General features: G+C 38.8%; 1 protein-coding gene across 1 annotated transcript in view; it reads left to right on the top strand.

Moving 5' to 3' along the window:
* Nucleotides 1-13,168, top strand: part of CSMD1 (CUB and Sushi multiple domains 1) — a 1,753,937-nt gene that overhangs the window by 1,699,656 nt on the left and 41,113 nt on the right. The window contains exons 58-60 of the mRNA XM_060234944.1: nt 929-1,105; nt 2,228-2,407; nt 12,038-12,211. Coding sequence (XP_060090927.1) covers nt 929-1,105; nt 2,228-2,407; nt 12,038-12,211 — 531 coding nt within the window. The remainder of the gene's footprint in view (nt 1-928; nt 1,106-2,227; nt 2,408-12,037; nt 12,212-13,168) is intronic.

Raw genomic sequence — 13,168 nt, 5'->3', positions numbered from 1 at the left:
GCCTGTCACTAATAACACAGGTCGAGATGCAGGACAGGAACCCGGAAGTGACCGACAGGCTGCTTCAGCGGGCCGCTGCGCCGGCCCCCTGGGCCCTACAACGATGGGACCGATGCCACAGGGACGGGCTCGAAACACTCTATAACCCCTCAAAAGAACAGCAGTCTAGCTCGCTTCCCCCGAGCCCTGCCGCCATTCCCAAGTACATTTTTGGTGAAGATTGCAATGTCATGAAAAAAATGCACTATTTCACATTGAGGTACGCTCCTCCTCTCCATCTCTCTCTCTTTTTCTGTATCATATTTCCAAATTTATTCCAAAGAGAAACATATTTACCATCAATAAATAGCAAAATAAAATGATAATGTGGCAGGGATGGGCACAACCCACAAAAATGTGATTCAGTTTGTGGTTCACATACAAACTGAACTGGGTTCATGAGGTTTGTGCCATGAAGCTCCACCACTGGGACAGTCTGCTTCCTCAGCTCAGTTGTTCAGGCTCTAAACATCTGAGCCATTGGGTGTAGGCTGTTCCTGTGGCTCAGCTGTTTGTGATTTTTTGGTGGCTTTCATTGAGATGTTTTGGCAACTTTCTCGGAAGGGAGAAGTAGGGGTTTAAACCTTCTTTTTGCTCCGTATGAATCTCCATAAACTTCCTTAAAAGCTTGTGGAGGTTCCTGGATGAGCTGCAGTTCACAGACTTCAGTTTGCAAACCAGAAACCAGCCAAAATTCCATCAAGAACAGCAGTTTGTGAAACTGTTCATGTCCATCCCTAAATGTAAGCCCAATAAGGGAAACACATGCTTTGGTCTTTAGAATTAAAACATACCGTAAGTCATTGTTCTACCATTTTTGTCTATATCCTTTTTTATAATAGAGATCATAGTGACTTCTTTTTTTCTTGCTTCCTTCCACATTTAACAGCTGTGTCTTGTGGAAATCCTGGAACGCCAGCCAACGGCAAGATAATCTACAGTGACGGGGTTTCATTCTCAAGCTCTGTCATATATGCCTGTTGGGAAGGCTACAAAACTTCAGGGCTAACTACTCGGCACTGTACAGCCAATGGCACATGGACTGGCACTGCCCCAGACTGCACAGGTCTGGAACTGACAATTTGTTAATTATATGTTTCAGAAATGACAGAAATCATTTTATAGAACATATGTCATCCTTTTTGCTGAAAGGAAATGATTGACTGGTAATAAAAAGCATGTTAGCTTGTAATTGTATTATTATTATTATTAATACCTTTCACATATGTCATTCAAGCCTAAACATATTTATACAGAAGTACCACTACGTTCAATGGGACATTCCCTGGAAAATTTGTTTAGCATTACATCCATGGAATGATTTTGAGAAAAGCTCATCTATGCTGTTGTTTTGTGAAGAACAACCTTCTGATGCTTGTCATCTCTAATGCAGTGTTGGTCCCATCTATACAATCACACTGGTACAATTTACAGTGCAGTCCTATGCAAAGTCACTCCAGTCTAACCTCATTGACATCTGTGGAGTAACTTTACATAGTATTGCACTGTAAATATACTTTATTTTACTAAATATAGTTATTTTTCCTCAAGCCACATACAGTCTTTTTTATGCCAACTTGTTTAATAGCAGAATTCAGTTTGTCACCTCACAACAGTGAAGAAACATGGTTTCTGAGGAGCAATGTCTTTGTGAAATTATCTTTGCTGTTCATAAAGTCTGTGCTGGAAGTAATTCAGATTTTTGGCTTAGTGTGTATGCATTTATAATTAGGGACCTACAAAACAGCTTAGAAAAATACAGGTAGTGAAACTAATAAAAATGCAAACGAATGCAGAGAATGTTACTTGGGATTGTACAGGTGTGTTTGTACAAGATCTTGATAGATTTGAATATCAGGTGACTTCTGCAACTTGTGAACACAGCTCATTTCCAAGGACCAGACTATTTGCTCCTAATCTAGTGAGATTCTGCAGGAAGTTGCAATGTTCCTGCAGGAACGCCTAGTTTTATTTGCTCTGCAGTACTACCTCCCCTCGTACACAGTTTAACTACATAACACCATTGGCTTAAAAGTCAAGTTTTGCTAATGTGCCGATGTTAACAAATGTAAATGGCTGTGTGTTCAGATTTCAGGATGATGACATGCACACATGGATTAGGATTTGTGGTTTTGTTTTTCCTTTTAATGTCTTTGCTAAACCTTTTTTGCCTCTTTACTTACTTCAGTGATCAGTTGCGGAGATCCTGGTGAATTAGCAAATGGTATTCAGTTTGGAAATGATTTCACATTTAACAAGACGGTAACCTATCAGTGCAATCCAGGCTATCTAATGGAACCTGTTGGTGCATCTACTATACGCTGTACCAAAGATGGCACATGGAACCAGAGTAAACCCATTTGCAAAGGTGTGGTCTTTCAGTAGTTTAGAAAAAAATTATTCTACTGTGCAAATCCAGTGAATTTCTCATGTATATAATGAATACGATCTGTAGCTTCTAAAGTCAGAACAGAAGCTTTGAATATTTTTACAGGAGTGGAGACAGGAGAAAGGGTACGATGGAACTGTTGAAAATATAAAGAATGTTCCCCTTCCAGTGCCTTAAAAGATCATTCCCAGAATCATAGAACACCTGCAGTAGTGGATTGGGGTAGGCTGCAATGAAGAAGATCAAGGAGTGAAATTGCTACTTCTTCCTCTTTCACAAGCAGCACAGCTCTGCTGAGGGATGAGGTGGATTTTATCTCTTTGTCCATGCTTACTCCATAACAGGGATCTGCATAGCTCTTCTTCCTCATGGATCCCATGACCCCCCAGGATCTTTCTGGGGATTGGAAGGAGCTGCAGAAATGGGGAGGAAAAACTCCATGCATTTTCCATATATGGGTGCTGGGTATAGACTACTGACTTGAACCCGCAAGAGGACCCCTCCTGCTGCAGCCCAAAGTGTTCCTCTGTTGAAATGCTGCTTCTGGCAGGTGGGATTTTGGAAACTGTGCTGGGGCAATGGGGAGGATTGCTGCAGAACGGGAGAACTGGCCCCTTTCTGTTTACAGAAATCTTCCACTTGATCCAAAACATAGCAGATATTTCTTACATATAATCTATAGCTTTGCTGATGAGAACTTAGCTAACAATATAAAGTAATATATGGTTTTCCTGTTTCACTATGGAGGAAGGTTGAGGACCATGATAAACATTCATGGCTCAAGGATCATTTGACTGGCAAGTAGGAGTGGAAAGAAGTCACAGTCATAAGGGCTGTAGAAGCGGATTCATTTCCCTCATTCCCCCCCACCCCAAGCATTTGCTATGGACAAAACTTTATATATATATAAAAAAAAAAGGTTGCAGAGACATTTTTAAAGAAATGAGGCAGGATCAAAGATTTTACAGCTACTTGTATGGTGCAACAGAACAATCAAAGTGCCAAGTAAGATTGTGCTGCCCTTAATAGCTGTTGGTTCCTGTGGATTGAAAAACATAGTATCCAATCCAGCCAATGTTAATTTTCAGTGATAGAGCACACAGAATCACTAAATCCCTGGCATTTTTCATTTAAAAGATGTTATGCAGTCAGCTGAGAAAGGTCTTTTGTGAGCTAATGGACAGCTGCAGCCAACTTCTATTTGGCTAAATTAATCTTAATTTAAAAAAAAAGAGGTGAGGGAAAATGTAACGTTCTGAAATTTTTAAATATAATATTGAAGTGTTTTTTTTAATCTGATGTTTGAATCAAATGCTTAATTCATCAGATATAATAGAATGGCCTCATGCTCTTCCATTGAAAAGAATGTCCGGCCCCTCCCAGCCAAGCCGGCTCGCCGGCGCTCAGGCTGGGGGCCGCCTTTGCCGCCCCGGAAGGAGGGAGGGGCAACATCACCCCACATACGGGTGTTTGTTGCAGGCGCGGAGCCGGGGCTATATAAGCCCCGGCCCCCGCCTCCTCTCCACGCAGTTCCTTTGGCTCTCTGCCCGCCCACCCATCCCTTTCGGTAGTACAGGCGTATGCCGGTCGCCTTATTAGGGGCCAGGTAGGAATTTTTTCATCTCCACACAATTGGCCATTGTGGGGGTGTTTTTCGCCTACCTTGTACTGCCGGTTAGTTTAGTTTTGTTATGGGTAATGGTTAAGGTCGCAGGCTGGAGGTGGTTTGGCCACAGGGTTTTCCAGGGGAGCACCTATGGCCTAGCACCGTTGGTGCGGTGGTCTGCAGGAACCGTAGATGGGCTACACGGCTCAGTGCGGTGATGCAGATCACTCGGAGCCTCACCTGGTTGGATCTTTCCGTGGGGATCGATGCCAGCCCAGATGGTGATGGCTGGAGGCCTGGCCGCTCGGCTACAACCCGAATATGGCGGGCTTGTGCTGGGGGCAGGGTGGCTCGCCCTTTGGACAAGGCGGGGTCCAGGTGTTGACCCCAGGGCTTGTCTGGTTCAGGTTTCACCCCCTGCCAGTTACAGTGTTATGTGTTTAATAAAGCGGCCCGGTTTTAAACCCAATTCCTGTGTCTGCCTCTTCATTCCGACTGGGGGGGCAATGGGATTTGAAAGATCTTCGCTTTGGCTGAATCATTCCCATCTTTTGTTATAATCAAGGTTTCAGCTTCCCTCAGGAGGATATTACAACTGTCATTTTATGCTCTGTTTAAAAAGCATTTCTAAGTATCACTTCCATGACCTTTATGAAATAGAAAAATGTTATAAGTTGAAAGGCATTTACAATTTGAAGGAGGTGGGGGATTTTTGCTTGCTAATAACGGCAGTGGTTTCTGTGAAACTGTAAAAAAGCAATACCTTATAGAAGCTAGGTATAACGCAGTAGGCAAGTTTATGTAGCAAACCCATGTTTGCCATTGCTCCAAATTATGAAAATTAACTGCTAAAGTTGACATTTAGAAAGAAATGTTATTCTCTGTAAATTACATTAATATTGAAGAAAAAACATTAGTACGGCTTTTCTTTGAAGCTCTTTGCTAGCTTTTTAGTTTTTTAAGCTGCAGTATATGTTGAAAGAGATCAGTCCCTTATGATAAATGGCAGACATTCTAGTATTTAGACGATTTCCATTAGTGATTGCACTTTCCTTCTATGCAAGTAGCCTTCTGCTGATGCCAGAGACCTCTACCACTGGATCTGCAGGGCATAATGCATTATTTTCATCATTTACCAAATGTTCATTCTATATTTACATTTCTTCCAAGAACATAGGATAACATACACCTGTCATTTTGCCATTCAATAATGCCTTTGAGATAGATCCGTTGAGAGAGTGCCTTTTCCAAGCCCCCACCTTATGATCTTAGTTGCTGAGGAGGAATTTGAGGCGAACTTTCCCTAGTTCAGCACTTTTCTATTACATCATGCTAGGACAACTCACTTGTTCAGAGGCACGTATGGAGGGAATTAGTAAGATCATGCCCATTGGATTTTTCTGCAGTCATGGGGTGGGGAGGCGTGTTTCCTTCCAGGTCTGTAGAAAAAAATCCCTCTATCTAAACAGGGCCTTATTTTGTAGATTTTAAAAAGTTGCACTCTGTGCCCATGTTCAGAATTAGTTATAACCATAAGTCTCTCCATGTCAACCCTGAAAAGGGGAAATTCTCCAATGTAATGTATTGATTCTGACTAATGTTACCCATTGAGTACCCAGCTTGCTGGAGGTAAAGTGTAAATGACTGGGAAGACAATTGCAAACTACCCTGTTAAAAAGCCTGCCATGAAAACGTTGTGAAAGCAATGTCACCCCCAGAGTTGGAAACTACTGTTGCTTGCACAGGGGATTACCTTTACCTTTAATGTTACTACTCCAATCTCTGTGTTTAGATTCCTTGATTAGTTTCTGGTAACAAGACAGAAGTTGGTTGATAAGGGAAGGCAACTTGGGACTTCCTGTTTGGCTGGAAGACAGTCTGCAGCTCCCTAACAGAGGGGGATTTTATTGTCACTGTTCAGGGTATTAAAGACCCCTGATAAGGTCTATGCTCATTAACCCTAGCAAGGGTTAACCCAAGACGACTTATCTTCCTTTAATGCTGTTGATATCGAACTGGAGCAGTCAGGGAGCTGACTCCTTCATTTCTTGATGTCCGGCAATGGAATGTCAACCATCGTCTGCAGTGAATCTAAAGTGACTTCGGTCACTTAAGGCTGTCGGAATCCAAGCACGCTAGAAGGACTGATTTTAATTGCAAGAAAATAGCAGCCGGGGGAGTTGAGAACATCTAAAAGGTAGACTCATCATTCTTATCTTCACTCTGAGAGACTTTGAATATAGTTTAAACACTGAGTGGATTAATAACAGACGAAGGCAAAGCATAATTGAATGGAAAAAAAACTTTTACCTTGTTAAGCTGAGCTCTGTGGCTTTGGATGTGAACAACAGCAAAAAAAAAAAAACCTTTCAAGATAAGAGTGAAAGTTGGCAATGGGAGGCTGGTGACGCAGAAGAAAGAAAAGAGAGTTGCCGTGTATATATGCCCATAAACTGCAGAACCTAGAATGAACTGAGCTGAGTGGGGGCACAGCAGGAAAAGAATTCAGCTTGGGAAAACTGAACGCCGTAAAAACAATTGCCTTCAAAGATATTTTGGAGAAAGGACATATTGTTGTGAATTTTTGTGGTTGCGGTTTCTTCATGCAGCTCAAAAAACTGCGAGATTAGACACGAGATCAGTCTAAGCTGTGACAGGAAGTGAAACTAAAAGGGGCTGGACAATAAATCAGAGCCTATAAGGACAACAAGAGCTGTGACATCCGACCTTTGAACTAGGAAGGAATTGAGTCCAAGACTCAGATCAAGAAAGACGAAGAGAGACCTCTCTAGGCTGGAACTGTACCATAGAGAAATAACGATTGCCATTTTAAAAGGGAGAAAAACTGTCAAAATTGTTAAAATTCAAAATCTTTGCTCAGGAAGAAGGGAGAAAAACGAAACTAGTCTCATCTGAAAGAACTGGCTCTAAGCTATTGGATTGGATGCTAAATTTTATGTGGGGATTTTTTTAAGGTTTGGTGATTTTTTATATGTCAGTAGAAAGAACAACACGTGCAAGAGCCCAATCATTTGACAAGATGCAGGCTCAATTTGACGCTCTGGAGGCAAAAATGTTAAAAGCTATGGACAAATTGCATTTGGCAATAAAAAAAGATATTAAAAAAGAAGTTGGAGACCTTAAGAAGGAGATAGAGAATTTTAAGGAAGAGACTCAAAATAAAGTGAAAGAGGTAGAGATGAAAGTGGATACACAGGCCTCTGCCTTGCTAAAAATTCAAGAAAAGGTCATAATACACGACTGTAAGTTGCTGGAGTCACAAGTGCGTCTAAGAGGGGTACCTGAAAAAGAAGACACAGACTTAAAAGGCTATATGGTGGATATCATCACTGAGTACATAGAAGAAGACCCTGACAGATTTAAGAGTATGTTGGAGGGTGCCTACAGAGTCAACTCAGTTTATGCGAAAAATAAAGGTCTGCCAAGAGACATCGTCATAAGATTAAGATCAAAAGAAGTGGCAGAGAAAATTTTGAGGAAAGGGTACCAAAAAGCCTGGGCAATAGAAGGGAGCAGAGTTAAAATAATGAAAGAGCTACCAAGAGAAGTGATCAGCGATAGGAAAAAGTACAAGAAGCTAACCGATCAGTTGCGTGCAGAGGGCACAAGATATAGATGGATAATACCAGAGGGTCTTGGATTTGAACAAAATGGCAAAAGGATTACAATAAGAAGCGAACAAGAGATGCATAGCTTTTTTGAAGAAAATAAAGAACCAACATCATAATGGAGTACAAATTACTATCTTGGAATATAAATGGACTAAATTCACCACAGAAAAGAAGGAGAACATTTCATTGGATTAAAAAGCAAAAATGTAATATAATTTGTTTACAGGAAGTTCATATACAACGCAAGGACAGTAAATTTTTGTGGAATAGAAATTTGGGGTTGGAATTTTTTTCACTAGCAGAGCAAAAGAAAAGAGGGGTGGTTTTTTACATTAAAGAACAACTTGACCCAAAATTAATCTTTAAAGACAAAGAAGGAAGATACATTGCTGTTGAGGTGACGATAGAGGCGAAAAAAACGTTACTACTAGGACTCTATGCACCCAATGGAGCGAAAGACAAATTCTTTAAAGACATAAATAGACAAATGGACGAAGAGACTTATGACCAGGTATTGATGATGGGCGATTTTAATGGAACAATACAAAATAACCTTGACAGATCAAGTCCAAAGAAGAATGATAAAGAAGGGAAGCTGCCCAATTCTTTCTTTGAGTTGATTAAACAGGAAAATCTAGAAGACATTTGGAGAAAGTTCAACCCTGAGGTAAGAGACTATACATTTTTCTCAGCAAGGCATAATTCTTTTTCCAGAATTGACATGTTGTGGGGTTCCCAAGGCTTGGGCCTCATAACAAAAAAAATTGAGATTCTTCCAAAGGTTTGGGCGGACCATAATCCAATATGCTGGTCAACAAAATTGCAAAAAAAATCAAGAAGATGGAGAATTAATGAGGATTTACTACAAAATAAAGACACTGTATCATTCTTAGAAAAGGAGACTGCAGCATTCTTCCAAATAAATGAAACGGATGATATGGAATATCCAACAGTATGGGACACTTATAAAGCAGTAAGGAGGGGTATATTAATTACATTGAATAATAAAGACAAAAGAGCAAGAGAAGAAAGGCTGTCAGCACTGCAAAATGAAATAGATAAAAAAGAAAAGGACTTAAAAAAAAGACCAGGGAAGAAAAAATTAATAAAAGAAATTACGATATTACAATCCCAAGTTAAACATTTGCTGAATAAAGAATTAGAATGGAATTTAAAAAATTTGAAACAGAAATCGTTTGAAAGTGCAAACAAACCTGGTAAATACCTGGCCTGGCAATTAAAAAAAAGGAAAGAAAATAAGACTATAAATAAAATCAGGGCAAATGGGAAAACAGTAGTGGATCAAGAAGGAATTAAAAGAGAATTCTTTAAATACTATGCAAATTTATTCAAGGGTGTGAATGTAAGTAAAGAAAAAGTGGAAGAGTATCTACGAAACATTCAGGTGGCACCTTTGACGGAACATATGAAAAAGATATTAAATGACCCAATAGAGAAAATTGAAATAGAAGCAGCAATAAAAGCAATGCAAGAGGGTAAAGCTCCAGGGCCAGATGGATTCACGTCAAAATTTTACAAATCTCTCAAGGATGAATTAACACCCAAACTGTTGAAGTTGTTAAACACGATAAGAGAAGAAGGGAAAATCCCAAAGACCTGGAGGGAAGCTGTAATCTCTCTGATTCCTAAGGAAGATAAAGATAGCACAAACGTAAAAAATTATAGACCAATCTCATTGTTGAATAATGACTATAAGATCTATACAAGAATTTTAGCAGAGCGACTGAAACAATACCTGACCAACTTTATAAACAAAGACCAAGCGGGATTTCTTCCTAAAAGACAAATAAGGGACAATGTAAGAGCTGTTATTAATGTTGTGGAATACTATGAAAAGCACCCGGAAAAAGAAGTGGCCTTATTTTTTGTTGACGCAGAGAAAGCCTTCGACAACTTAAATTGGGACTTTATGTTTGCGGTAATGGAAAAAATTAATTTAGGGGAACAATTTATAAAAATGACAAGAGCAATATATACAGATCAGCATGCAAAATTGTGTATAAATGCAGACCTTACCAAAGAATTGAAAGTGAGTAAAGGAACAAGGCAAGGATGCCCGCTATCACCATTGTTGTTTATAATGACTCTTGAAATTTTGTTACAACAAATTCAAAAAGATGAAAAAATAGAAGGTCTAAAAATTAGAAGATTCTCTTATAAATATAAAGCTTTTGCAGATGATATAGTGTTCATAATGGAGAATCCGGTTCAAGTGTCACCACTGCTGTTAGCTAAGATAAAAGAATACGGAGAACTAGCAGGATTATACATAAATAAGGAGAAATCGAAATTCCTCTGTAAAAACATGCAACCAAATAAAACAAACGAACTACAAAAGGTGACAGGTTGTGAAGTCACAACCAAAGTTAGGTACCTTGGAATAGAGATAACAATGAAGAACATTGATTTATACAAAAACAATTATGAAAAACTGTGGTGTAAGATGGACAAAGATTTGATGAAATGGAATAAACTCAACTTGTCCTTACTGGGCAGGATAGCTGCAATCAAAATGAATATTTTGCCAAGGATAATGTATTTGTTTCAAACCATCCCGATTGTAAAAGAAGCAAAACAATTCAACAAATGGCAAAGGAAAATCTCTGATTTCATTTGGGCCGGAAAGAAACCAAGGATAAAGATGAAGATCTTAACGGATGCCAAAGAGAGAGGAGGTTTTCAACTTCCCGATCTAAGACTATACCACGATGCAGTTTGTTTGACATGGATAAAAGATTGGATAATGCTGTTAGATAAAAAACCTTTGTGGTTAGAAGCTCACGGAAATAGATTCGGCTGGCATGCATACATGTACTATGGGAAGAATAAAATGGATGGTTTTTTCTCTCACCACTATGTCAGAAATACATTACTAAATACTTGGATAAAATACAAGAAATACGGGGACGAGAGAAAACCATTATGGATAGTGCCAGCAGAAGTAATAAAAATAACAGCTGATTCTGAAGAAAAAAGAGAAATGTCATATAACCAACTGCTTAAGATTCAAGGAGACAAAATTGAATTAAAAACCTCAGAAGAGCTAAATAACAATTATGATTGGTTTCAAATGCAACAAATTAAAAGTTTGATGGAAAATGACATAAAATCAGAGGGGATTAGACGAGAACAAACAGAACTGGAAAGAGTCCTGTTAGGTGACAATGAAAAATTGATATCAAAAGTATATAAGTTATTATTGAAATGGTCTACAGAAGAAGAAGTAGTAAAGTCTCAAATGGTCAAATGGGCAATTAATGTGAATAGAGAAATACAAATGGAAACATGGGAGCACCTCTGGAAGAACTCAATGAAGATATCAACTTGTCAAAGCATTAAGGAGAACTGTTTTAAAATGATGTATAGGTGGTATATGACTCCGAAAAAATTGGCTAAGATAAGTAAGAAAATGTCGGATAGATGTTGGAAATGTAAAAAACATGAAGGTTCTTTCTTCCATATGTGGTGGACATGTGAAAGAGCGAAAGAATTCTGGAAGATGATACAACAAGAAATCACCAAAATTTTGGGCTATGATTTTAAGAAAATTGCAGAGACGTTTTTACTTGGATTACAATTAGAAAAATACCCAAAAGAAGACAGGACTTTAATTTGGTACCTGTTATCAGCTGCTAGGACTTTGTACGCGCAGCTTTGGAAGCAAGAAAAAATACCAGAGAAATGGGAATGGACCATGAAAGTTTTATCGTGGTGTGAAATGGACAAATTAACCAGAACACTAAGAGACTATGATTTAGAGATATTCAAAAGGGAGTGGAGAAAATTTAAAGGATATATGGAGAAAACTTGGAAAGTAAAGAAATATTGGACATTTTTTTAGTTGTAAGAATATATATACGGAACTTTGAGCAATCAGAAGTGCCTTTAGTATGGATTTGAACTTATAACCTCGGGGAAGTCAACATTGGAGGGAGGGGGGATGGAAATGTCATATGGGTTAATGTGAAAAAAAAGAAAAAATTAAGAAATAGATAAGCTTTGTAACCATATGCTACCAATAAATTGTTTAAAACACGATAAGGGAAGGCAACTTATTAGCCTTACTCTTGGTGACAGTGCATACACATTACTTGCTTAAAGTGTAAGTAATGTTTTTTCTAACAGAGACAACTATCCATGTACCCAACCTCTGTTTGAAGAAAAACAACACTCAGATTAAAAATCCTGTCCAAATAATTTTGTGTTTTACATTTATTACATTATATATTATTTGGAATTATATACTTTATGCAGATTTGTTATAAATTATAATTACTATATTTTAGTTACAAGTATAACTGACATTACATTTCAATACTTTTTAAATGTTTTTCTGCCTTTTTCTTATAGCCATCACATGTGTCCCACCTCCCCAGGTGCAATATGGGAAGGTTGAAGGGTCAGATTTCCACTGGGGTTCTAGTGTAAGTTACAGCTGTGCTGATGGGTATCAGCTTTCCAATTCTGCTATTCTTTCTTGTGAAGGACAAGGAGTTTGGAGAGGAGATGTTCCACAGTGCCTGCGTAAGTTTTTTTTTTTTTTTTTTAAGAATTGTTGATTTTAAAAGCAGTCAGTTATATCATAGTATATCATAACATGGTAGGAGAACTTGGAGAAGTTATATAGGACCAGTTAGAATTTTTATGCATGGCCAAAGCAGACAGGATGACATCTGTGAGGCTTTGACTACCCTTTCGGACAGAAGTAGAGACTGAAAAAGCAGGAAATACTGGTTCTTTTGAAATGAATAATGCAATATCCAGAGTGCTGAACTTTCATCTGCTGTATGCCTCACAATTGTTAAAATTTGAATATTGTGTGCTCACAGCCCCTCTCTAGAAATAGGTATTCAATGTTCAAGTAGCCAGTTCAGCTAACTGAGAGTCTGTGATGAGATGATGATGATGAGATTGGATTTATACCCTTCCCTTCACTACCCAAAGGAGTCTCAGAGCGGTTTACAATCTCCTTTCCCTCCCCCTCCCCACGACAGACACCCTGTGACCGTGAGGTAGGTGGGGCTAAGAGAGCTCTCCCAAAACTGCCCTTGAGCAGAACAGCCTTGAGAGAACTTGCATAAACCTGTTAGAGTCGCTTCTTAGATTAAAACTGTTTGAACTACTCCTTGTTCTGGTCTCTATTTTGGAACCTGGAAACATTACAGCTGCCATCCATTCTTAAGTGAAATATATTAGTTCATTGTTAATTAACACATAAAGGGGGTTAAAAATTAGAATTTCGAAACAGCTCTTAGTTCATGAGTTGAAAATATGGGGGGGGGAGGATAAAACACTAGAATTGTAGGCATCAGTACAACCTGTACTGATTTGGTATGAACCCCCCCCCCCCCCTAAATTAAAGTAACTAAATGTGAAAAACAGACAAGATGCTAGAAAACCCATATCAGTTTTTTGCCCGTGCTACAAAATGGAAATAGAAACAACATTGGGACTTGACTTATATCAGGCCCGTGCATCTGG

The sequence above is a fragment of the Heteronotia binoei genome, chromosome 1 (genome assembly GCF_032191835.1).
Source record: "Heteronotia binoei isolate CCM8104 ecotype False Entrance Well chromosome 1, APGP_CSIRO_Hbin_v1, whole genome shotgun sequence".
NCBI classification, from domain to species: Eukaryota; Metazoa; Chordata; class Lepidosauria; order Squamata; family Gekkonidae; genus Heteronotia; species Heteronotia binoei.
This window is presented reverse-complemented; position numbering and strand designations above follow the sequence as displayed.